This window comes from Alexandromys fortis, unplaced genomic scaffold (assembly GCF_014885135.2).
Source record: "Alexandromys fortis isolate MF-2015 unplaced genomic scaffold, M_Fortis_MF-2015_v1.1 scaffold_4, whole genome shotgun sequence".
NCBI classification, from domain to species: domain Eukaryota; kingdom Metazoa; phylum Chordata; class Mammalia; order Rodentia; family Cricetidae; genus Alexandromys; species Alexandromys fortis.
In genome coordinates, this window is record NW_026067944.1 from 33,789,885 (window position 1) to 33,816,850 (window position 26,966).

At 41.5% G+C, this 26,966-nt stretch overlaps 1 protein-coding gene across 1 annotated transcript in view; it reads left to right on the forward strand.

Moving 5' to 3' along the window:
* Positions 1 to 26,966, forward strand: part of Morc1 (MORC family CW-type zinc finger 1) — a 147,331-nt gene that overhangs the window by 30,285 nt on the left and 90,080 nt on the right. Inside the window, exons 10-14 of the mRNA XM_050149095.1 lie at positions 7,350 to 7,475; positions 15,466 to 15,545; positions 16,842 to 16,912; positions 19,289 to 19,353; positions 24,902 to 25,045. Coding sequence (XP_050005052.1) covers positions 7,350 to 7,475; positions 15,466 to 15,545; positions 16,842 to 16,912; positions 19,289 to 19,353; positions 24,902 to 25,045 — 486 coding nt within the window. The remainder of the gene's footprint in view (positions 1 to 7,349; positions 7,476 to 15,465; positions 15,546 to 16,841; positions 16,913 to 19,288; positions 19,354 to 24,901; positions 25,046 to 26,966) is intronic.

Below are 26,966 nucleotides of genomic sequence, written 5' to 3' on the forward strand. Positions count from 1 at the left end.
ATTGCACCAAGAAACAAATATATATCCTCACTCTGACAACCTGATTTTATGTCTCTGTCTTTCAAAAAACTATTCCTCGACCTAATGGCCTGGCCTGCTAGTAGAGACATTAGGGTTAATTGGATGTCTTGGAGCCGTTGGCTGCCTAAGGCTGTGTAATTTGTTCTATGTACAGTGATAGACAGGATTAGAAACGGGGGCCACCAGATCATTAAATCCAGGTCTGTATGCACAAGTTGAAGAGATGTGAGTTTATGTATCCATTGGTGGTCGGAGAGCTATTGATCTGGTGACAAGTTGCCTGTAGTTCTAACTTCTGAGTTCTTATGTCTAAAATAAGATGACACAGCATCTGGTCTGTATGAATGCTGTGGAGGTAAAATACACACAGCACTGATGTGTGGAAAATCCCAGCACCTCTTACTTCCCCGCTTGCATTCCAGTTGCCCCCCACGGCACTTCTTTCTGGCATTTGCTCTAATGAAGTTAGTTTCTATGACAGGAAATTAAGCCAGTGTCCAGTACATGCAGGCAACAAATGAATTGGATTTAAGTGACTAAAGGGAGTGCCATTGTCTGCTTCATTCTCTATGGATATGGTAGATGCTGTGGTAGGCAGGAAGGCAGGAGCCTTAGTGGTAGCTGTTTTCCCTCCCTGACCATCACTGGGGATCTAGATGAGAATGTGAGAGGAACTTGGCTACCACTGCATTCTCTTCCATTTCAAACTTTGAAAGTCTGGTCACCTCTGAGCCACCCTTTCTTAATGCTTGTTTTGATCACATGATCCATTGCAGCATTCTGTTTTACACATGGATTTCTTGTGCAGATATTGCCTTCAATAACTTAGTATTTTATAGACATTGTAAGTTAAATGTCCCAAATAGGGAGGGCACTGGATGAAAGAACTGACCCTAAGAGAAGAAGAAAAATCTTGTAGAACTGATTGTCCTTACAAAGCCTGGCCTCATCCTTAGAACCTACCATGGCTGAGGCTATCAGGCCACTGAAGAACTCCATTCAAACAAAAGAACTTCCAGACTAAAGACATAATGCAGAGAAATAGAGTGGTTATTTTGTCCTCTGTCATGTTTGGAAATTAGGTGCAACAAATTTGCCAACGGTTTTTTAAATTGACAATCATTGGGCAGTGTTCCATAATGACTCTTTTTACATCTTAACTAGGCTGGCTGGAACAGATCACAGCGCCAGCTCCAGATTGTCCAAATAGGCTGCCCACCACCCTGCGGTGATCTCAAGAGAAAGACTGTCGTTACCCCGTGGAGCTTAGGGCTTTTCCATGAAACCACCTCCTGCAGTTGACATTTCTCTTAGGTATAATCTACCCTAACATTAAATTTGCTAAGTCTGTTCAAAGTTCAGAATTTGCACTAGCTACAAATATTCATGGAGTATTTTTTGTGTCCATGATAATATAGACTTTGCTCATGTCAAGTATGACAGCTTGTCTGAGATTTTATAGGAACACAAATCCAGCATGATATATAACTATTTTATACACAAGAGATGGCAGCTCTGAGGTACTGCAAAATGACTTAATGTAGTGTTGTGCCTGGAATTCAGAGTCCATGCCCCATGCATGGACTACATGAGGGATCTTAGTCTATTTTCCATTGCTCTAACAGAGTACATAAGGCTGTGTTGCTTATTTAGAATAGGTTCTGGAAAATGGAGATCTGAGATCTTGGGCCCATTTCTGGTAAAGACCCTTTTTCTATTGTGCTCTCTCTTCTGTATCCTAAAACATCAGATGATACCACAGGATGAGGAGAAACACAACCAAAAGTGTTTTTATAGCAAATCTACTCTAGAGACAGCCGTTAGCCCATCAAGTCATTCATATATGAATGAATGAATGAATGGATTTAGGATAACCTAGTTGTTTCTTATAGATACCATGGTGTCATACTTCTTAATGCCACCCAATGAACTTTATGTTTTAATGGAGCCATTGGGATTATAGCACAGGGGTAGCTCAGTTGGCAGCCTGGAAGGGAGTTTGCTGTCTGGTTTCCTATGTGGCTATATATATCTGTGTTAGCCTTCTCAGCTGATGTTCCATTTCTAAACACCTGTGCGTCAGTTCTCCTCTCCCATGGTCCTTTCCCTTATGTATAACCTGCCAGCTAGGTCTACCAGGCAGTGACTTCCAAACTTCATGGAGAGAAGGAATCTGGGGGTAGCCTTAAAGAGCCCGTGTTCTCAAACTCCAGTCCCAGGGGTTCTGAATCAGTAGATAAAGGTGAGACCCGGCCACAGCAGCTCACCTTCCAATTCATGCCCTTCTCTTTTTCTTATAACTCTTGGACAACCATACTCAGCCAACAGAAGTCAAATCACAGACAGTCTCAAGTCTGAAAGAGAAATTATTTTCAAGAGAAAAACTTTGATGCTAATCTTCTCCCCCCCCCCCCCCCCCCGTATTCCCCAGACTCAGCAGCAGGTTCAGTCTTGAAATAACCTTCCCTTTAAACTCCCTTTGTCACATGACTCTATGTGGGGAGGGCAGGAATGGGGAGAGTGGCTCTTTTCAGTTTCTTATCAGACTCAATTAAATAGAAAATGAAAAAAAGGAAAATACACAGTGTTAGAGATAGGGACTCCCCTGGCAAAGCATGAGGGGACAGACAGAAAGGAAGGACATTTGTGCAGAAATGAGACAAGCAAAGCCCTTGAAGATATATGCAAAGCAGGTCCTTGCAAATGGAGAGCAACAGAGCAGTCCTTTGTCTTCTGAAGACATCCTGACTATCGGGCATTTGTATGTCAGCCCCTCTAGTGTGTGGCTTTATTTTAATAGCATCACCACTGAAGATGATTTATAAAAAGACCTCGTCACAAAGAGAATGCTCTGCTGCTCATTCCGAATGAAGCAAGAGAAGACATGAGTGATCATTCGTTCATACAACACACATTTATCTAGTGGATGAGGTCACCAGCCTCATGGACTTCACAGCCTGATGGAGAGACAACTGCGCAGGCAGTAACAATTCTAAGTGTTAGTTGCTGAGACAGGAGGTACAGAAGGAGGAAAGGACAGAGGTGAGGGTCTTCCCACAATGCAGGTGAGGATGGATTTCAAAGGAAGTGAGATTTCAAGGATGCCTCTGGAGAAATCTAAAGGAGCTAGGTAAGAGTGAGTGAGAATGGAATATCCATGGGCTGGAGATGAGATGGTATGAGCCAGGTTTGGGAACTGAGAGGAGTTCTAAATGGCTATACAAGCTGGGAAGAGGTGAAGCTACAGGGTTAACTGACCCAGGACATGAAAATCTTTGTGTCCTGTATTTAACCCTGTTTTCTTTATACTGCAGACTTCAAAAATTACTAAGTATTACTGTTCTGCTTGTCACAAATAGTATCTGAAGAAAACATGAGACTAGAAAAGAGAAAAGGTTGTCCTGATCCTCAGAAGAGCTGGCTTGTAAGGTTGGCCTATGACTGGCTTCTGGTAACTTAAGTTCCCAGCACTGGTAGAAACCTTTCATTGAACTGATCAAGTGGCCGTGCTATGGCTAGACTGTGCAAGCAACCAGATTGTGCTGGTCAGTTTTAACTGCTACCTTGTGACAAACTGGATTCACCAGGGAAAGTATCTTAATTCCGAATTATCTTTATCTTGTTGGCCTGAATACTTGTCTGGAGAGGACTGTCTTGATTGATAGCTGGTGTAGGAAGACCCAGCTCATTGTGGGTAGTACCATTCCCTAGGCAGAGAGTCCTGAGGATATAAGAAAGTAAAAAACGAGCAGAGAGGAAGCAGGCAAGCAAAGATTCATGCATTATAGTCTCACTTTGATCTAAACAGTGAATGCAAAACTTTATTTCTGCCATGACTTTCCAGAAATGATAAACTAACCAGGAATTATAAGTAGAAAAACTTCTATTTTCATTAAGTTGCCTTTTGTTGGGATCTTTCTCAGAAATGAAGCTGGGGTAATGACTTCTACCAAGAACGCAACTCTGGCACTCTGGAACTTGGACACACCATAGGTCGCAGGTGCTTGTGCCTCTAGATCCCTATAAAGCCAGAGCTTGTATGCTGAGTCTTTCAGGCATTTCCCTCAGATGGGACACCGTGCAGATGTGCTGCACTCCCATAGCTGGGGACGATGTGTGAACCTTCATAAAAGGGAAATGTTATGCTTGGGACACTGTTCCCAGAAGGCTCATGTATCGAATCATCGGTTTCCAGCACAAAGAAGTATTTTGGGAGGTTGTGGAGGCTCTAGGAAATGAAGCCTCGCTGGAGGAAGTAGGTCATTATGAAGGGTTCTTGGAAACCTGTTATGTAGGCCTTGTCCTTTTGAGCTCTCTGCTACCTGATCGGCCATGAAGTGAAAAGCGACACCTCCTGCCACCATGATGCCCTTCCTAGGTGTTTAGGGTCATGTGATGATGGAGTGACATCTCTGGAAAGAGGAGCCCAAATAAATCCTTCCTCTTTTAAGTTATTTCTGTTAGCTATCTGATCATAGCAATGAAGAACTGATGCAAATGGGAAAAAAAGTGTAAGAAAGCTGGTAAATGAATCGCTCCAGACCCACTCACTTTCCTCTCTACACCTATGCGCATCCTCATTACAGCCTGTGATAAATCTGTTATGAGTCCTTCCAGCGGGTTGTCTCAGAGACGGGAGGTCTCAATGTCCGCTGACAGGCATGGTGTGGATATTTAGCTATATTTATTGAATTAATAAGTATAAATATAAATCTGAATTAAAAATAAATGCAGAATCAGCAGGTAGAAGTATTTTCTAGGAATAGTAACATGTCTGTAATCCCATTCCTAAGGCCCAGGCAAGAAGATTGCAGAACCAAAATCATCCTAAGGACTGGAGTGGTGGTGCATACGTTTAATCCTAACTTGCAGAAGGCAGAGGAAAGAGAATCTATGTGGGACAGAGGACAGCCTGGTTTACAGAGTGAGCCCCTGGACTATGTAGAGACTCTGTACTTAAAAAAATAAAAACAAAAAGTCATTGTTTGCTGTGGAACAAACCTTTTCTACACCATGAAAATGTATTACTCTCATTGGTAGCTAGACTGGAGAATGATGGGAAAAAGGAGGACAGAGTGAGAGGAGACACCAGCCCACCACTGAGCAAACATAATGTGTAGAAAATGAGGTAATAAGCCATGAGCCATGTGGCAAAGCATAAATAGAAATATAGGTTAAGTGTAAGAGTTAGCTAGTAACAAGCCTAAGCTACTGGCCAGGCTTTTATAACTCAGAATCAGTTGTTTGGGACCAGGTGGATGGAAACTCCGTTTATAATTCTGGGCCCTGTTGTTTTAACAGAAGTATTACTTTTTGTATTGTTTATATATAATATTTTTTTTGTGTGTGTGTAAAGTGAGGGGTATCTGTGTATACCAGAACTTGTTTAATCACTTTCAGTTCTCACTATCCATACTTCTCCAGTTCACAAACTCTGTTCTAAATGATGCTGCTATTTCTGCTCTATGGAGAACTGACCCAAAGACTTTGTGCATGCTTGGCAAAAACTCTGTCACTGGTCAAAGTCAGCCATCTCTCTGAATTACTCTTGACTTTAGCCTTCAAATGACAATGATGTGTCCAGTTTGAGGTGTGTAGAAATCAGGAGTTCCCAGCTTCTGGGCAATTGCAAATCACACAGTTCAGAAGGGTTTCAACAGCGGCGGGATACCATGGCATGTTTATAGCATCACAGGAACTACTGTTTTTCTTTTCTTGATTAAGTGGAGAGATGCTTAATTGTCTAACCCCTGGGGAGCTCAATGAAACTGCATTATCATAGTGCAATACAGTAATGCACATAGCTTCTATTGTTACATTAAAAGTGCATTAGTGATGATATAGATGCATGAAAATGCTATAATAAAGAAAGCCATTACTTTGTATGCTAACTCAAAAATAAATTAAAAAGTGCATTGATATTTATGGCATGACTGCCACATACTAGGTCCTTTGACATAGTGCATGTCAGAAAATTTGAACAATTGAAAGAAATTCCCTGTCTTTTATTGAACTTCAGATGGTATCCAAAGAAAATTATATCTTACCAGAAAAGCCTTGGGTTACTTAGGGCTCACCTTCAGTTTCCAGAGGTCCTTGGAGTTCTGCCCTTGGACTGAGGACCTGCTGAGCAGAGCCTTCAGATAGACTCATAGCTCCATATCATCATCTCTGTCTTCGTCTGAACCAGGGAGAATGGCTCCCTGCTCTCTCTTTAACCTTGGAGTCTTCCCTGCAGTTTAGAAGCACAGAATACCACCTCCAACCCTGGTCGGCTTGCTTTTGTCCTGTGTTTCTTGTCTAATTGGAGAATATTTACAGCTCACAAGTAGACTTTAATATTTAAGGTCCGCTGGCAGGCACAGTGTCCTAGAAGCCGGCCAGCAGCACTACCACAGGAGTTTTCCTCAGGCCGCTGATGTTGTTTTTATTTCTGCTTTGTTGTCTTTCTATTTTTTATTTTTCTATTTCTCTTCCCTTACCCATGTTGTTAGAAGTCTCCTCTCAGCTGACCAGAAGTACTTACTTTAATACTTGTACATGGGGAGTTCTGTATTTTATGTCCCTTTCATAATTCTGAAAATGAGACTTTTTTTTCCATTGTATTTCTCTGTTTACAGCTACTTAGCAGAAATCTCCTTTTGTTCGCATGAGTCTTACGTTTGAGCAGGAATATTACATTTGCTTGACTTTGTTCTTCTGGGTCACTGGCAGGGTCAGTTAATGTGAAGTATATTTTCCATCTTAGAATTGATTAGTTGCCAACAAATTTCAGTTCTAAACAAAGCATGTTATCTATGTTTGCCCTCTGTTTAGAGACTTAATGCAGTGTTGTAAGATTTGGTGCTGTTGGCAGCATCATTAGTTCTAGAACAAAGTTTCTGAGAACATACAGGTTATGTGAATGAGAATGAACCCATGTGTTTGAATATGCTGTGCCCAGCTGGTAGAGCTGTTTGGGAAGAAGAAGGAGGTGTGGCCTTGTTGGAGGAGCTGTGTCATTGGGGCTGTGGACTTTGAGGTTTCAAAAGCCCAGGCCATTCCCAGTTAGCTCTCTCTCTGTTTTCTGTTTGTGGTATTGAGATGTAAGATCTCATCTGCTACTCCAGCCAACCTGTCTGCTGATTGCTGCCGTGCTGCCCTGCTATGGTGGGCCCTTAGCCCTCTGTAACCTCTTCCTTATGTAAGTTGCCTTGGCCATAGTCTTTTTATCACAACAGAAGGATGATACCTAAGACAGAGCTTAGTAGGAGAACACTTGATTATTTTTTTCTTTTCGAAGAGAAGTGTCCTTCCTACTCTGTGACCTTTGGCATTCTCTATTTCAGACTTCCAGAGAGACGGTCTTTCCGGGCCTACACAGCTGTTCTGTATTTCGATCCTCGAATGAGAATATTTATTCAAGCCAAAAGAGTTCAGACAAAGCACTTATGTTACTCCCTCTACAAACCCAGGTAACATGCTTTCTTTATGATTATTTTCTTGGAGATTTTACATGTACAATTGATAGAACTCCTCGCATTCTCAAGAGGAAGACAGCGACTGGTGGTAGGTGTTTCACTGTGCTCTCAGGAAAGACGAAACACTGCAGGGAACACGCCAAGTTTGATAAGGACCCTTAATAGGAATTACTTGTTCACTGTAGGGCGTTAGTTGTGATGGTTTCCATGCCGAGAACACAGTTGGATGTGTTTTCTGTTTGCATAGCATATTTGAACTACTAGGCTTCATGCAGTATTGTTACATAAAATAATGTTCTTCAGGATAGCTTATATGATAGTGTTACCATAGGATTTTTACCACTTAATGGTGACACAAATGTCATGATGTTGCCTGTACACTCTGTGGCTGATGACACAGTCTCCAGACTATAATAAGTATCTCTATCATTAAGCAACATTTAGGCATGATATTCATATAGAATGAGCATATATAAAATACCTGGTCCATTTGTTACATATATGTACATATATATATAATCTTATTTTTAGTTATTTTTACTTTATTACTTTATGGGCATGGGTATTTTTGCCTGCATGTATTTCTATGTACTACTTGCCCACAGGACCCACTGGGGTCATAAGAGGGCATTGGATCATTGGAACTGCAGTTAGAGACAGCTGTGAGCTGCCATATGGGTGTTAGGATTTGAACCAGAGACACTTAGTTATTTCTCCCGCTCCTTATTTGATGTACTTTAATTGTAAAAATTAAGCTTTACTTTTCATGATATGGAATCAGTCTTGCTCAACTCTTCATGCAGTAACATTGGTCTTTTCTTACTTTTGCTGTGTTTTCTGGGTGCTCATTAATTCGTACAAGAGATTAGCATAATCGTGGGTCAGACTGGGGTGGTAACAAAGAGGAATAATTCTCACTTAAGGAGCTTGCCATCCACTGGGAGAAACAGTGCTTGTATACTGGGTAAATATGTATATTTTTAACTATTTTATTTTCTGCAGTGCTTCTTTGGGGTTTTGTTTGGTTGAAATCATCATCGGTGTTAGAGATCTGCACAAAGCGCAAATCTTCTGACTCTGTTTATTTTTTTAAATCAGTCCAAATTTGTCGCTCCTTCACCTACATCACATTAACTTTTGATAAAAGACTTTCACCATCTATTATGTTGTTATGGTGTCTTGAAAAGTCAGCGTCTAGCCTGGGGCTTTCAAATTCCTCGTAGACATGTAATTTAAAAAGTACAGACCACTTTGATTCTGTACCCTCATTAAACAGCAATGGATTTCTCACGAGCTTTAATTTTGATATCTGTTTATACTGAAGATCATCTTTTAAAAGTAAAGTGTGCACAGAATGAGACCGTGTCAGGCTGTTCATTCCCTAGTAAATATCAGACATGTTTCCTTTCCAGCAGTCTCATTCTTGTGGGAGGTACCAAGGGTCTCCTGGATCAATCAGCGAGGCTTTTCAAATTATTCCTCTTAGTGAGTTTGGTTAAGAAAAATGTTCAAACCATTTGAAAGTGGATTTGTTTCCATTTTCTGAGTAATTTGAGTAAGCAAACTTTTATAATCTGAATTACTTTTGTTGACCAATTGTGGTTCTTATGTGTATGTTTGAACTCACCTTCTGAAGTGACATTCACACATTCTTATGTGCTGGTGTCACGAGCCTCTTTCCTTCAACATAATCTCACCAGTATTTTCACCAGATCTGATTGTAGATTGGTGCGGGAGAATTGTCTGTATTCTGTCAATCATGTTTTAAATAAATGCTGATTAGCCAGGCAGGAAGTATAGGCAGGAAAACCAGACAGGAACTAAAAATGATGCAATGAGAACAAGAAAATTCTGGGAAGGTGGAAGTTGATTCCTCCCATTACTGCCCAGACTCCAAAGAAGCAAGATGTGAGCTGCCTTGCTGAGAAAGGTACTGAACCATATGGCTAACATAGATAAGAACAATGGGTTAATATAAGCAAGAAGAGCTAATAAGAAGCCAGAGCTAATGGGCCAATCAGTTTTATAACTTATAGAGATCTCTGTGTGATTTTCTTTGGGGATTGCCAGCTGTGGGAACTGGGCAGGGCAGAAACCCCAACAAACCTGGCCCCGCTCATGTTACAGTAGATGGTTGTGAGCCACCATATGATTGCTGGGAATTGACCTCAGGACCTTCTGGAAGAATAACCACTACTCTTAACCACTGAACCATCTCTCCAGCTCATGTGAATGCTTCTCAAATTCATAGTCGACCCTGCTCTAGTGGAGACAGATCATAGAAGCAGTGCCAGAAACAAGGTGTGAAGAGTTGAAGTTCAGGGAGCAAATATGAGGTAAATAACCGACAGACCAGCCTTTAGATTTTTAAAACTCTATATGTAAACACAGAACTGATAGTGATTTACATGAAAAAGTGATTAGGTACTGTAATTGCCCCAGAATGTTGGTTTTATTTCATCGGATGATATGGTTGCTAAATGAGGTTATGGAACTTAGTTGTAGAAGAAGACAGTCATAGCTCCAGTCAACCATGTCTGTAAGGAAGACATCCAAAATCAGATCCTTTTAGTGTGACACATGCCACAGGATTACATCTCTTTCAAGGAGAATAGCTCTCTGGACAAGACCATTAGTAGGCCTGACGATGGAGGGGAGAACACGCTGCTGGATGCAAACATGGAAGGCTGCCACGCAGTTGATACAATTCTGGGGACAGACCTGGGATGCCTGAGCAGAAGACAGAGCTAGTCGAACATGATGCCGTTAAGCTGTTTCCACAGTGAAGGGATGCATATCTGACCTTTCCCCATTACTGCTTTTCATGAAGATATTAAAAGAATCAAGTCAAGGAAGCCCTTACAGCTGCCTTGCCTTCACCTCACCCTTGAGGTGCGGGCAGATAGGTAGAGGTTAGACAACGCTAGTCACTGAGATAACAGGCCTTGCCCAGGGCCTATACTCATTCTGTGGCCTCAGATGAAGGACTAAGAAACGAAGAGCTAGGGAAGTCCATTCCTTCTCCAGTGGATGCTTTACTCCACCTCTTTTCCTCTGAGGTTTCATTAGCAGGGAATTGAAGGATGTGTAAAGAAGTACCAGCATGCTGGAGGCTTCCATTTCTGCAGCGGAGATTTGAGCACTTATTTTTGTGTTTATGAGATCGATCAGTTTTGCCACTTTAATATTTTAGAGATGCACACACAGAGTGTGTTTAAATTGTCCCAAACAATACGAAAGTTGAAGTTGTAGACCAGCATGCAGATCGTCTGGGATTATTTCACTCAATTTTCAGCCTATTATTGTAAATTGAGCAGTAATGCAGAGTTGGCACCTCTAGTGCCACCTTTAGTTCATACAAAAAATGCTTGAATAGCTTAATTCACATTCTTTGAAAAATTGCTTCATTGTTTAAACAATATCCCCTTAATTTCATTTTTATGCTAAAATTTAATTTAACCTAAAATGAATGATTCAAACCTGATAAAGTATATGATTAGAACATGATTTTTAAAAGCAAATGATAATTTCAGGATATGGTCACCAATAATTGTATGCCTCCAAACTTAGGTTTGCTGTTCACTGAGTATAGTAGAGACTCATTTGCACTACACCGAGGTTATAAATTTGAATGAGCTATATAAGTGTAAAAGAAAATCAAAGGAACAGACTGATTAGAACTTCACCTAAGATTTTAGAGGTGTTTCTTCTCAGTGGCCAATGTTAGCTTCTCTCAAAGTGGACATGGAAGTTATGAACGAGAGCTACAAAGTTAGATCTTAGAAAAAATGCCAATTGAACCATGCAGTGCAAGCATACAGGATGGCATTTGGTTTTGCTATTGCTGTGTCTTTTGTTTTGGTTGTGCTAGAGCAAGATCTCAAGTCTTTGGTTGGTCTAAGTAAGCATTCTCTTACTGAGTCACACAGCCAGTCTGTCTCTGAGTTTCTGTCGCTAAGAAAACACACCATGACCAAAAGCAAGTTGGGGAGGACAGGGATTGTTTCATTTAGAAATCCAGGTAACCATCCATCACTGGGTGAAGTCAGGACAGGAACTCAAGCAGAGTAGGATACTGGAGGCAGGAACTGATGCAGAAACCATGGAGAGCTGCTGTTACTGGCTAGCTCTTCATGACTTGCTCAGCCTGCTTTCTTGAAGTACCCAGGATTACTAACCCAAGATTGGCACCGTGGAACCACTCACCATGGGTTGAGCAGCCACTAATTAAGCAAATGCCTACAGGCCAACTTGCCCAATCTTCAGGAGACATTTTCTACCTGAAGATTCCCCCCTCAGATGACTACCTTGTGTCAAGGTGACAATAAAGCTAGCAAGCACACCATCCAAGCATTTAGTTACTTTTAAAATATTTGCTTTTTCCTGTTAGTCACGCATCAAATTTTACAAGTTTTTCCACATTATGAAAAGGAAAGCAATCTTCTCTAAAACACACACAAGAGAGTTTAGACTATAAAAACACATACTGGGAACATATACAATGTTTATATATATATAAAAACATAAACAATGATGATTGCTTTAAGTTCTTTCAGATGTGTTAAATTTTCACTTCCTGTAACAGCCCTGTGCTGCCATTGATAGCATGATAGCTTTTATACCTTTGCAGTTATTCAGCTGCTGCAAATCTGACTGCCTCAACTTTACACTCCTATAAGGGGTACAGACTGACCTGAACCAAGGCAGAAAGACTCCAGGAAGTCCAGTTCAGCATTTGATCATGAAACTGCTGCGTCTTGTGTCTGGACTGCATCTGTTTAGATAATGGAAGATAATCATCAATAAACTGTAAACTCCAGCTTCCAGACATTTAATTGTGTTATGAACTGTTTGTATCAGCAATCACTGAAGAATTTGCATTATTTCTTACATTGTTTAAAATTCGTGTATAGGACTGGAGAGTCTGCTCAGTGAGACATAGCTGCCATTCCAGAGGACCCGAGTTCAGCTCCTACCTACCAACCTTGGTGGGAGGCTCACAACAATTTTTTTTTATTTTGACTCACAACAATTTAACTAATTTCTGGAAATCTGATATCTTCTTTGGGTCTCTGCAGGCACCCACAGACATGCGACATATACATGGGCACATACCAGTAAATAAAAATAAAAACAAATCTTAAAAAAAAAACTTTTAAAAGTCAGAATCTATAAAAGCCTTTCTAGATGAGACCATAATTTAATGAGTGTTGCCAATGGGTTGTTAGCCTCCTTCTGTAGGAAGCATGTTAGTAAGTACATATTCTTTTTTTTCCCCCTTTAATTTAAAAACTCTCAAAAATGGTGACATAGATGTGAGGCTGTCTTGGAAGAAGCCAGTGGCTCTCAGTCTGGTCCATGGGCTATAGGTTGACCACCTGGTACACACTTGGGACAATGCACACTTAGTGCAATGCACGCTTAAGGCAAAGGCAAAAAATGATTGTCCTTGCTGGCTTACCCTTCCGATGGGCATTTCCTCCAAGAACACATTCCCAGATCCACTCAGAAGAACCATTTACCAGCTCCCTGGGCAGCTCATAGTGCAATCATGCTGACACTTAACATTAGTTGTCACATGCCTTCATAAGCGAGATGTTGAGTGACTGGTGAGCTCACGAGTTAATGGGAGTATGAAGCAACAGCACAGAGTGAGACCTGTAGTGCTCTGGGCTTTCTCAAGCTTCACTATTTTAGACTGTTTCCTTCTATGATGATTCAAACCAAAATATAAGAGCCAGGTTCCAAGGATTCTCTCTAAATGCCTGTAACTTTAGCCACATCAAGGTGACCTATTACATAAAGTTTTTCTTCTTGAATTTTTTTTATTAGCATGTGTTATTTGTAATGTAATGGATTTCATTATGACATCTTCATACATGAACATGATGTATTCCAATCTCTATTGCTTTCTCTTGTCCTCTGTTAATCCCCTTTCTCTTCCCAAGCAATCCGTCTTACCTTTGTGTCTGCGTGCGTGCATGTGTGCATACGTGTGTGCGTGCATCTGTGTGTGAGTGAATTTTATTAGGGTTGTTTACAGAACCATGGGTGAGAACTTGTTTATCCCATTGATGAAAACAGATTTTTTTTTGTCTTAGTTTTCTCCGCTATTGCCAGGATAAACAGCATGACCGTGGGGAAGAAAGGGTATGTTTCATGTCATACTTCCAGTGCACCATGAAGGGAAGTCGGCGCAAGAACCTGGAGGCAGGAACTGAAGCAGAGGCCAGGGAGGAAGGCTGCTTACTGTCTTACTCAGCCTGCTTTCTTACATTAACCAGAGCACTGCCTGGGGTGGCTCCACTCACAGTGTGCTGGGCCCTCCCACATCAATCACTAACTAGAATGTATAGTGCAGACATGCTCCTAGGCCATTCTGAAGGAGGATTTTTCTCCGTTGAAGTTCCCTCTTTCAAATGACCATGACTCATGCCAACATCGACAACTATCCAGGCTCATTCCTCTGTCACCTCTTAAATGGGTATAAATCCTCAAAGAGGGGTGGATCCCCCTGAGCCCCTCCTACTTCCATAATAGGATCTTGTGCAGATCTTAGCAATTATGCACAGCTGCTTGCATTCAAGAGCGCAGCAGCCGTGCCGTGCTCAGAAGTTAGCCACACGCTTTTCCTCCACCCAGCTTCTTTTGTACATAACAGTCTTTCTGATTTCTCTGCACTGTTCCCTGAGTCTTGGAGATAGTGTCATAGATGGGCTATTTATGTCTTGTCACTCAGAGTTATTTATTCTCTGTGCTTTGACAAGCTATGAGTTTCTGCAGTCTCTGCTGACCACTGCAGAAAAGCTTCTCTGGCCAAAGCAGACAGTAGCACTATCCTGTGAGCATAAACACAGCTATTTAGAAGACAGTTTGACAGGCGCTTCGTGATCATTTAGCAAAATAACAACAGCGGCTTTCCCATTAGGGCCGATCACTGCCCCAAGCTGTAGGCTTTCGGCCAGGTTTATGCTACCAGATGTGAATTCTCTCTCATGGAGCAGTCACCAAGCCCAGTAAGAAAGCAACTAGTTACTCCCCTAACAGACTCGCCACTATTGCACAAGTGGGCTCATCCTGCCTGGCTCGAGTCCACAGCTGTGTGACTATTGATGATAATTCTTCCCAGAGGCCTGCTTAGCCCCTTCCAGCACAGTCAAGGCTAGCCAGCAGGGAGGAAGCTTCCAGAACAGTTCCAGCTTGCTTTCTCAATGTCCCGTGACTAAAGCATGTGCCATCTTTAACAACAGGGTCTTAGAAGCTTGTTCTTGTGGGCAACCAATGGCAGGAGCAAATGCCTATATTCTCCTGAGGAGCTTCTTTGATAAACAGCTGTTGGGAAGGTGCCCCCACTCTGATTTTGCTTTCCTTGATTTCATAGGTTCATAGGTATATATATATAAATTTCTTTTACCTTGATTATTCTAGAATCAGCTTGCTGTTCTGAAACAATTGAACTTAAAAATAGGCTACTTCATAAATACAGAAGAAAGTTGGACTTTTAGTAGGTCAAATGACTTTTTATGTGTTTTTCGGAGCACATCAGGCAAAGATAATTGCTTGGGAACTGGGAGAAGCCATTTCTCAAGTGTCAGTGATGATCCGAGTGAGGGCTGTGTATATTAACCAGAAACTTTGACAATGGAGCAGTTGGGTGATCTTGTCTTTCCTTTTGGAGAGTTCTTCTGTTTTACATGTATAAATGAACACATGTGTGGGAAGAGATTTTTTTTGTCTCATTCTTGACTTGTAGTTTCCTGACTTTGAATTTCCCTGAAGTAAAATTACCACACATTAAAAGGCAAGTGAGTTTTCATAGATATAAAGTCTGCTAATGCACCAGCTGGGTGGAACTTGCTCAATGAACATTTCTTTCTTAACACCTGCTCATCTCTGGAGTATATAGTCTTACTAAAGAATATTCTCTTATTAATGTACTTTGAAATGCTAATCTGACTTGATTATGTTCTTTTCCTCTTTCCAGAAAGTACCAGTATGCTACATCTTCTTTCAAAGGGAAGTTTAAAACTAAAGCTAAAGAGGGAGAAGAGGCAGCAAAAATGGGTATATGGATTTCTATGTCCAAATCACTAGAGTTCATCCGCTTAGCAAATGTTAATTGAGCACCCATTCTGCTCTAGGCATTGGGGGTACTGTGATTGTCAGTCAAATGTAGCTCTTATCTCTAGAACCTAAAGTGCACTCTCCATCTCTGGTTTAATTATGATATCATTTAATATCCTTCTTACATTTACCTGCCAACCCTTGTGTATGCATGTGTGTGTGTATGTATGTGTGTATGCACACATATGTATATGTGTCTGTGTGTGTGTGTGTGTGTGTAGGTCAGAGAACAACTTCTAGGAGTCAGTTCGTTCCTTCAATGACGCAGGTTCTGGAGATTCTATTCAGATTGTTTAGGTTTGTGGCAGGTACCTGCTAAGCCATCACACTGAACTATAATTTAGTATCTTAAGTATGATTCCTGTACTAGTTAGAGCTAATATTGCTATGATGAAACACCAAAAGCAACTTTGGGAAGAAAGGGTTTATACCCTCCACTTTTCCATGTAACAGTTCTTCATCAAAAGCAGTGAGGGCAGGAACTCAACCAGGGAAGAAAGCTAGAGGCAGGAACTGATGCAGAGGCTCTGGCGGGTCCTGCTTACCAGCTTGCTCCAATGGGGTTGCTCAAATTGCTTTCTTATATAACTCAGAACACCAGGGTGGTCCTCCTTACAATGGAATAGGTTTTTCCACATCATCCCCTGATTTAGAAAATACTCTAAAGGCTTTCCTGAAGCCTGATTATCTTGAGGCATCATCTCAATTGAGCTTCCCCATCTCACATGACTATAGATTGTGCCTTGTTGACATAAATCCAGCCAGCACAATTCCCAACATATTAGGAATTAATTGATATGTTAGAAACTCTGGATGCCATGATGCTGTGTCAGCTTATGTTAAAGATGAACATTGCCTCTATTTGGGGAAGTACATTCATCCTTCCATTTGGACTTGGCTTGCTGGCCAGTGAGCTTTCTGGATCTGCTTGTCTCTACCCCACAATGTTGGGGTTGTATAAACATTCAATCTCTCTCCACCTTTCTATGTTGGTGGTTGGGATTCAAATCCAGCTCCACAGGCTTGCAGAGCAGGTATTATTGTCCATAACAGCATCTTTCATCTGCCTCAAATAGAAGAGTTAAAATGAGTAAGATCTCTGAGAGGAACACATGGTTTTCAGGTTGTGGTCTCTATGCCATCCATGGTGGTCATGGTTACAAGTATAGAAAACACGTGATTAGAGATGGCTTGGAAGAACTCTCTGTGTTAAAACTGTTGTGCTTCTGTTTCCAGCGGAACTCAGGTTTAAAGAACTCCAAGTCAAAGAACACCAGCCCAACAGAATTTCTTTGTCTTCCGAAAAGGTACGACATGCACACAGCCATCCTCAGTGTTGAGGAACGACACTTGCTTTTTCCCCATGCACCCTTGTCTCTGACCTCATACTTTCTAAACTCAAATACAGACAGGCTCCAAAGATGATGGGAGTTTTAGCACAGGTAAACGGATGAGGGGGGTGCAGAGACAGGAGAGAAGGGGGAAGGCTGAGGTGAGCAAAAATGAACAAAATTGGGGGTGAATTTCGAGCAGGGCGAAAGATCTTTACCGTTAATTTGTTTAAACTGAAAAGGAAAGCAATACAAGAAAAAAAAGTTATAAAAAGATAGCAGGCAAATGTCTAGCCTAGGAAGCATCCTCAGAAATGTCTTTTCAAATTATAGCTCTCCATGGACCCAGATAAATGGGGAAAGCAATAAGAGGGCCAATAAGCAATCCTTCATCCCAGTGCTAGGAATCATAGATCATAATTATGAATATTAATCACAGGGCTTCCAGCTTACAACACTCTTTTCTTGTGAGTCGGCTTGCAGAGTTCATAAACAATCTCTGTAATCCATGTAATATGCTCACGAGGAAGGCTCGTTATAAAGAACTATAATTATTAATTATAACATACTACAGCTAACAGAAAAAAGAATATCACTGCAAGATATGCACTGCACGTCTGCTTTGACCAAAACCTTGGCGTAATGCATCCACTGTGGTGATTCATGAGGCACTGCAGGGATTTGCCTTCATGCAAAGAGATGAACAGGAATGGGAGGAGCAATCACTGCCTTTTACTTTCTCTATCACCTCTTCTACAGATTAAATAAATAAATCTGTGCAATGATGTGGCCTTAACCCTACAAGCCAGGCATCTGTCTAATAAAGTCTCCTGCCTACTCATCATGCAGAAGGGGTGAAGAGAGGCTGTTGTGTGCTAGTGCTCTAAGCAAAGCAAAGTCATAGCTCTCTCAAGATTCTTACATTCTTGCTTTCATTTTTAAGGAAAAATAAACCTATATTATTTTTATTTTATTGTATTTTAAGCTTTTTTAAAATGTTGTTTCTAAAAGCATCAGTGCCCTTTGCCTTCTCTATATGGGATCCAAGAGAAATGGAGTCTCATGGGCCAGGGTCTTGCTCCTGTCCTTGTGCCTCTGCTCTGTGCTGGGTGAGTGCTCTGCCTGGTAGGGTAGGCTGTCTTTTGACCAGCTTGCTCTCTAGTTCTGAAGAGTCCTTGTTACTTTAGTGTAGAGAAGCAGAGAGATCTAAACTGTTGACCTCTTACATGCTCCGAAGCAGCTTAATATGAAATCCTTTGCACTTAGGCTGGCCCCCTCCATTTTTAACTTGAGAGGTAGTGAAAGTGGTTTTCTGTCAGTGATGCAGCCACCAATAGCGCCACCATCAAGAGGTACCGTTGGTCATATGCCATGAGTGAAGCTCTTTAAATGTCTGTTTTGGGGTTTTGTGTTTTTGTTTTTTTGAGACAGGGTTTCTTTGTGCAGGCAGTCCTACAACTAGTTCTGTAGACTAGGCTGCCTCCAAAGCCATGGAGATCTGCCTGCCTCTGCCTCCCAAGTGCTGGGATCAAAGGCAAAAATGTCAATTCTTTTTAAAAAAATTTTTTATTAGTACATGTTTTACATGATAATGAGTCTCATTGTAACGTTTATATGCATTCATGTAAAGCATTTTGATTCCATTCACTTCCATTGCCCTCTGTCTCCTACCAATGTCTCTTCCCGACAAGTCTCCATAAAAGCAGATTCTTGTCTATGAGAACAGTAATAGCAAACTCTTCTTTTGCAGCCTCAATTAGAGGGAATGGAAACATACTAGAGACAAGTGGGGAGAAAGCCACTGTATCCGATTAAAAGAAAGTCAGACTTTCGAATGACTTTTGAACACTCTAAAAAGAAAAAAACCTGAGGAACCTATAAAGGGAACATTTGGGAAGTGTGTGTTCAGAATTTGATAAGGAGGAGACGTATTAGGAGGTATACTAACAAAAGTTATTCTGTCCCCCCCTCCCCAATATATACCCCAGTGACTGCAAACTCCGGGGTTCTTGTTCCCTCAGATAAAAGTCAGGGTCTATACGCATTGAATAATTTACTGAAATTTTCATGTAGATTGTGTCAAAATCCTTCTACCACATAGGGAATAAAATGAAGGCAGAGGGATCTTAGAATGTGTGCAAAGAAAATAATAGAGGTGGGCTTAGTGTGGATTCTGGAAGCACTGGATTGTAGTCTATTACTGTGTGTCTGTGGAGTTCCTACCGTGTGAAATGCATGGGACAAGATGAGCTGTCACTGCTGCTCCGGAGCCTAGAGGTAACAGGGTGTCAGCTTAGTTTGCATCAATTCAGTGTCCTTATACTTCTTCTCAACTAAAACGTCCTTCTCCAGGATGGATTACAGAAAGCTGGGGAAGATGTGGAAACAAAGCATGAAAGCCTTCGACAGAAACAGAGGTAAGGCTTATGGCTTTCTGTCTGTGCCGCCCTCCAGTGCTGGGTCGAGTTCTTATTTCTAAGTGGGCAGATTTAGAGTTATTATGACAGTTTCTCTCTCTCAATGTGTGATGTATTATAAGAGTAAATCTTAATATGATGACGCTTCCCCAACCAAGACACACATTGTAAAGCACGGATGATGTTTTTTTATTGACGTACACATTTGTGTCTATATAATGTTGGAGACAAGCCAGAAACACCGAGAATTTGACAGTTTAGACTTCATGAAGATGTCGATATAAAGAGACACAAGCAGGCAATCACACAGAGCTCCACTGCCCTCTGTCATCTGTCCTTACCTCTCTCTACAGCAGTGGTTCTCAGCCTTCCCAATGCTGCCGCCCTTTAACATAAGTCCTCATGTTGTGATGTCCCCCACAGATCTCAAGTTGTGAGAAATCAGGGAGAAGACTGGCTAAATTACAGTGAACATTTAAGTCTTAGCTTCAGAGGGTGTCAGAGGTTAAAGTAAGGACATTAATTGGTGAAGATGGGATCCAGTAACTTGGGATAGAGATGTGTGAGAAGATCTACTGAGACTGAGAACTTGAAATCTTCAGATTTTCAAGGGTTTATTTCAACCAAGGAAATAGTTTCTCCACTCTCAGCAGAACATGTAACCGCACCCCTGAAATATTGCCTTTTATACCTTTGACAAGGGAAATTAATCTTTTAAGCTAGCAGTGACTTTCTCTGAAGGAGATGTCAGGCAAGACAACACAAATGTCCCTCTGGCCCCACAAATAGTTGCTCTAGATCCATAACCAGACTTAAGGCTCCCAGAGCGGAGGTAGAAAGTGTAGACCATGTGGGGTGCGCTACATACACCGCTGTCAATCACGATCAATAAAAACTCAGAGCAATAGGGCTTCAACTTGAAGATCTGAAAAGCAAAGCAACCAGCCACTAACTCTTACCTCAACCTCAGTCTGAAATGGCGATCCTGCTTCCAGGAATGTCAGAATGAGATTGAGACCGAGAACTTGTCTCCTCCCATTTTATAATCCTCTCTAGGGCTGGATTAAAGGCATGCACCACTGTGATTAGAGATATGCACCATTTGGTTTTTTACAGCAACTAGTGTGGCTACCAGGCTTAAAGGTGTGCGTTACCACTGCTTATAACACTGTCCAGTGGGGCTGTTTTACTCTCTGATTTTCGGGAAAGCTTTATTTATTAAAATCAAAAAGAAATGCCACTGCATTACTGAAGAGCGAGATTAGTTTACTAATTCATTTAAGCAGAAGTCTGGGGGATGCGTGGGAAAAGAATTTAGGGGTGGGGGGTAATGTTGGAAGGGATAAAACTGGATCATGCTGAATTCGTTGGTGTGGGCTCATTGTGTGGAGCTTCTAGGTTTACTATGGAAGTGTACACAGTTAAAAATAGTTGTCAAAAGTCTGAGTGGCTAACTGGAAACTTTGTCAAAAGATGGCCTACTGAAAAGGAGTTAGAGATGCGCAATAACCCTTCGCTTAGTACTGATGAAAGGTTTTGAAGACTCAAGGAAATGGCAACATTAGAGTGGGTATGCTGTGTCAATCTCATCCTCCACTAAGGGAAGGCTCAGAAGACATGCCCATCGCTAACGTCATAAGATGAAAAAGGGGTGAGGGGTGCCAGCTCCAGGCCTCCTATTGGACCTTAGTGGAAACTGCAAGTGTGACACTGGGCCACCAAACTGCCATGGGACCTGAGCTGCCCATCATGATCTGGGCATTATCTGACCCACTAAGCCATAAAGTAGGACTTGCACAGCAGCAATCCAGTATCAAATATGGGATCTGGCCAGAGCGGGTCCCAAAGTCCCAAACAGGTTACATGAAGAAATTGCCCAAATGCCTATGGTTTCTGCTCCTGTGAGGGCTGAATCCTCCCAGGCGTGCAGCTATAGCTGCAAGGACTGTGTCCTATGGTCAGTTGACTGAGGAAGAGAAGACTAGGGCCTAGTTTACTGCTGATTCTGCAGGTTCTGAAGACTCCACCCAGAGGTAGACAGCTGCAGCATTACAGCCCCTTTCTGAAGCAACTCTGAAAGACACTGGCGAAGGGAAATCTTCACAGTGGGCAGAACTTTGGGCAGTACACATGGTCATCTACTGGTGGAGGAAGGTCATTGGTTAAATAAAGAAACTGCCTTGGCCCTTATAGGACAGAAAATTAGGTAGGCGGAGTAAATAGAACAGGATGCTGGGAGGAAGAGGAAGTGAGCTCAGACACCATAGCTCTGCTCTCTGTGGCAGACACTATGAAGCAAGCCGCCAGGTCAGACATGCCGAATCTTTCCCCGTAAGACTGGTGCTACACACAAGCAAGGAACTCAGGACCGCGAGGGGTGCACCCATACACTGAGACAAGGGGGAGGTTCTATCGGGAACTCACCAAGGCCAGCTGGCATGGGTCTGAAAAAGCCCGGGTTAAAACCAGTCTCACTGAACATAGTGGACAATGAGGACTACTGAGACCTCAAGAACAATGGCAATGGGTTTTTGATCCTACTGTACCTATTGGTTTCGTGGGAGCCTAGGCAATTTCGTGGATGCTCACCTTACTAGACCTGGATGGAGGTGGGTGGCCCTTGGACTTCCCACAGGGCAGGGAACCCTGATTGCTCTTTGGGCTGACGAGGGAGGGGGACTTGATTGGGGGAGGGAGAGGGAAAGGGGAGGCGGCGGTGGGGAAGAGACAGAAATCTTTAATAAATAAATAAATAAATAAATAAAAATTAAAAAAAAAGACTGGTACTACACAGATTACTAAATATGGGTTAGGCAAGATAAGTCACCATCTCGTGGTGCTACACACATTAATAGAAATGGGCCAAGCAGTGTTTATATGAATACAGTTTGTGTGTTGTTATTTTGTGGCATAAGCTAGCCAGGCAGCTGGGAGCTGGGTGGCAGGAACGCAGCCCGCAGCTCCTTCAACAGTGTATTTTGTTTGGAAGGTAAACGGCCAGGTGTGCAATTGTTTGTTGATTTACATGCTGTAGGTCAATGGATTGGAGGGATGGACAGGGACTTGAATAGAACTTGATTAGACAATTGGTGGGAGATATCTGGGAAAGATGTATGTGGATGGATCTCTGCAAATGAGTGAAGGATATGGAGATATTTGTGCACCATGTAAATGATCATCAAAAGGTGATGTCAGCTAGCTGAGGAGTTTAGTAATTAAGTATACACAAATTATCTGTTCTGTGGTCAGTCAGCCTCTTTCCCTAGTCACCCCTGTCATTAACCAGTAAACCTATGAACAAAGTCAACATCAGAGTCAAGCACTGAGCACCAGATATGTCACCATTCTCCAGAGTGACCAGACAGCCATGGGGTGGCAAGTTGACATTGAAGGACTCCTTCTATGAAAAGGGCAGTAATTTGTCCTTAGTGGAGTAGATACGTATTCTGTTTATAGATTTGCCTTTACTGCACACAATGCTTCTGCCAAAACCACCATCCATGGACTTACAGAATGCATTATTCATCATCATGGTATTTCACACTGTATTGCTTCTGACCACGGAGCTCACTTCATAGCCAGAGAAGTACAAGAGTGGACCTATGGGCATGGCCTCCAGCCGGTCTTTTAACGTGTTTCCCATCATCCGTAAACGGATGTCCTGATACAGCTACAGCACCAGTTAGATAGCAACGGCCTGGAGGGCTGGGGGCAGTGTTCTTTGGAAAGAGGTGGATGATTTGAATCAGTGTCCAGTATATGGTACTGTTTCTCCCATAGCAGGGATCTACAGGTCCAGGAATCAAGGGATGGAAAAGGAGTTAGTTCCACTTACTATCACCCCTAGTCACACACTAGGAAAATTTTTTCTTCCTGCTCTCATGACCTTAAGTTTGTGTTCAAGAGAGGGGAGCACTCCTGCCAGGAGACACAACAAACATTCCACTGAACTGGAGAATCAGACCCCCCTCTGGCCACTTAGAGATTCTGGTGCCCTTCACCAAACAGGCTAAGAACAGAATAACAGTACTAGGAGAGGTGATTGATCCATATTACCTAGGAGAAATTAGATTGCTTCTCCACAATGGAAGGATTATGTCTAGAGTGCAGGAGATCCTTTAGAGCATCTCTTGGTGCCACCGTGTCCTGTGATTAAAGTCAATAGAAAACTACAATCTCATCCAGGCAGGATTCTACAGGCTATAGACCTGGCAGGAAGGAAGGATTGGGTTACTCCTCCAGGAAAAAAAAAAAGCCACGACTTGCTAAAGTGCTCACTGAGGATGAAAGAAGTACCGAATGGGTAGTAGAACAAGATGGTTATAAATATCAGCTAATGCCATGTGATCAGGTGGACAAATGAGGGTTATAACTGATATGGGTACCTCTGTCATATTTTGCTAAGACTGTATTTGTGAAGACATGTGTGTTTTCTTTCCTCAATTGTTTTCTCATATAATCTAACATTACTTAAGGGAATAACAGTGTTTATCCTGTCTAAACTTTGAGAAACTAAAAGACTGTCTCCCAAGGGATAGTGCCACCTATTCTAAAATTTATAATGAGTTTGTGATCATACATGGGATAGTTGTATCATAATAGGCATAATTATGACTTAGCTAAATATGTAGTTATATCATGATAAGTGTAATTATTCTGGTTATTATTTTTATTTGGAAATTAAGCATGGCATAAGTAGATATGATTGTGTGTCAAGTTGACAAGGGATGGACTTGTGATGGCTATTTTTGGTTGTCTATTTGATTATATCTGTAATCAAAATATAGATATTATATCTGTATTTAAGATTATATCTGTAACTTAAGGGAAATCCAAGCAGCTGGGTAAGCCTGTAAGGAAATTTTTCTTAGTTAAATCATTTAAATTCAAAGATTCACTTTTAATCCAGATATTTTGAGGTGAGAAGATATACCTCTAATCTAGATCTTTTGGCGTGGGAAGATCCACCTTTGATTTGGTCACACCTTCTGCTGGAAGCATATATAAAGAACATGGAAGAAGGAATCTATAACTGCTTGCTCTCACTCTTGCTGGCAAATCCATTCTGTCACTAGCATTAGAGCCCATTTTTTTGGGATTCTGATGCATACTGTATAACAGCCAAGACAGCCAGCCTCATGGACTGAAGAACTACTGGATTCTTGGGCCTTCAGTTCATAGACTGTCATTGGTGGATTAGCAGGGTCCCAATGTGTAATCTATTCTCATCAGTCTACGAGTCCTATCCCTTCAGAGAACCCTGACTACCACAGCTGTCACACGTGTCAGACGAGTGAATACAGAGTCCTTTCTGGTCTTTTTAGATTTAAACGAGCAGACTTGTATTTGAATGGATGCTTGTGCTTGACCTGTGTAGTAATTTGCATACAGAATCAGCTATATCCACCAGGTTTTTGCAAAATATCTGTCATGTTATAGATCATTCTTTTGATGTCTGTCTTCGGAGTTTTATTATCAGGCACTTGTATAAATTTTATATTTTGCATTGATAGAGCACTTTTAACTGCCTTTGTAAATACAATTCTAGGGCATTGAGGAAAGCAAGAATACTCTCCTTGTTCTTCGGAGTGCACATAGAAGACCAGAACCAAGCTGGAATGTTCATTTACAGTAATAACCGGCTGATTAAAATGCATGAGAAGGTTGGTCCCCAGCTGAAAATGAAGTCCTTGTAAGTAAACTTCTTTCTTGAGTCAAAGGCAGTGCAGGGAGCCCACAGTCCACTTCTGTCTGTAGCGCTAGATTCATCACAATACGAGTCCCCTTTGCCTCTCAGCTTTCCTCTCATGGAATTAATCTGCCTAACTTATAATAACACGAGGCTGTATGCTGGCTCTCAGAAGAAAATCACATTTTTAGAAAAATATTTTTTCTAATGCTTTTCCTTATGTCTTTCAGTCCCTTATATCATCTTTTCAAATGTCCAATATTTTACCAATTAAAAAAAAACAGAAATTAAAGAAAATTAACGGGGAGGGGGACCAAGCTCTTACCTTGTAAGGAAGCCTTTTATAGATTTTGCAGCTCTTGCTGGTTACCTGCATGATATTTATTAGCAAACACCTCCAGTCTGTTTAGATTCTAGATTAATGTATTCTGGTGCTAAATTACCATGAACTGCTTTGACAGTTATGTGGAATCTTACAGAGACATCATAGAGAAAGAGAGAGATAGTCCAGCTATTAAAGGCCAGTCTCACAACCAAAAGGACAAAAGACAGAGACATGGTAGAAAAGAACAGATTCAGACATGATGTCTGAGAGGGGTAGAGTGAGTGCATGGGGGTGGGGGGCTTTGGTCTTCTTGCAGTCTCATGCTCAGGGAACTAGCTCTTCATTCATTGCTCGGGCAAAAGCGGGTTGCATTTTCTTGTGCCTGTAGGGTCGGACTAAGCCCTGCAGACATAAAGGTCAAGGGTGACCATCTTTTGTTGAGGAGCATGAGTGCCCTTTAAAGTTGTGCACCAACAGTGAGAACAATATTTCGTTGTTATCAGTTTTAAGGATAGCATACAAAGTGACCAGTTTTGTCATGGCATCTTCATACGTGTGGCATTCCTTTCCCCCATGCCCTTCAAAGCTTTCTTCCCCTTCCAGCTAATTCCCTTTTCCCCCTCCTACTCCCACCTAGTGAGTCTGCCTTTCTATGTTCTGATCACATGCATTCCATCACATGTCCTATTTCTTTTTTATTTTAGATTGACGTTTATTAGTTTTCAGCGTGTCATATGAATACAGATGCCTTTGGAGGGCAGAGACATCACAAGCATTTGTGAGTGACCTGAATGCAAGTGCTGGGAATCGAACTCGGGTCCTCTGCAAGAGCAGTACTTGTTTCTTAACCGCTGAGCAATCTCTTCAGCTCTTCACACGTTTTATTTCACACTTTTCTTAAGACCCTTTCCTTCCCTCTCATGGTCCTTTTTTGAGTTCTATGACCGATAGATACAGTCATATGCACACAACTGTACATATAAATCTAAACTTTAAAAAACAGAGAATATAGGCTCTATTTGTCATTCACAGCCTGTCATTTCTTTCAGCATAATGTTTTCCAGTTTTGTGAATTTTCCTTCTCGTGTCATATTTTCATTTTTCCTTATGGCTGAGTAAGATTTCGCTTCCTATATGAACCCCGTTTTCTTTATCCATTCATCTATTGATGGACGGCTAGGCTGACTCCTATTGACTGGTATAGTAGTAAACATGGATATATATGTATATATGTATGTATATATATATACATATATCTCAGGGGTATATATATATATATCCCTGAGATATGGTGACAGAGACTTTCAGGTAGATGCCCAAGAATGAGAGAGCTGGGTCATGTAATATCTCTGCCTTCTGTTTCATGAAGAACCTCTGTACCGAATTCCCTTATGACTGCACAAGCTTGCATTTTTACCAGCAGTGAATAGGGTTCTTCTTTGTCCACATCCTCATCAGTGTTTGTTGCCTTCCTTTTATTGGTGATGGCCATTCTTACTGGGGTAAGACAAAATTCCAAAGCAGTTTTAATTTCTATTTTCCCTGATGGCTAGTGATGCTGAATACCTTTTTAAATATATATTGGTTATGTGACTTTAT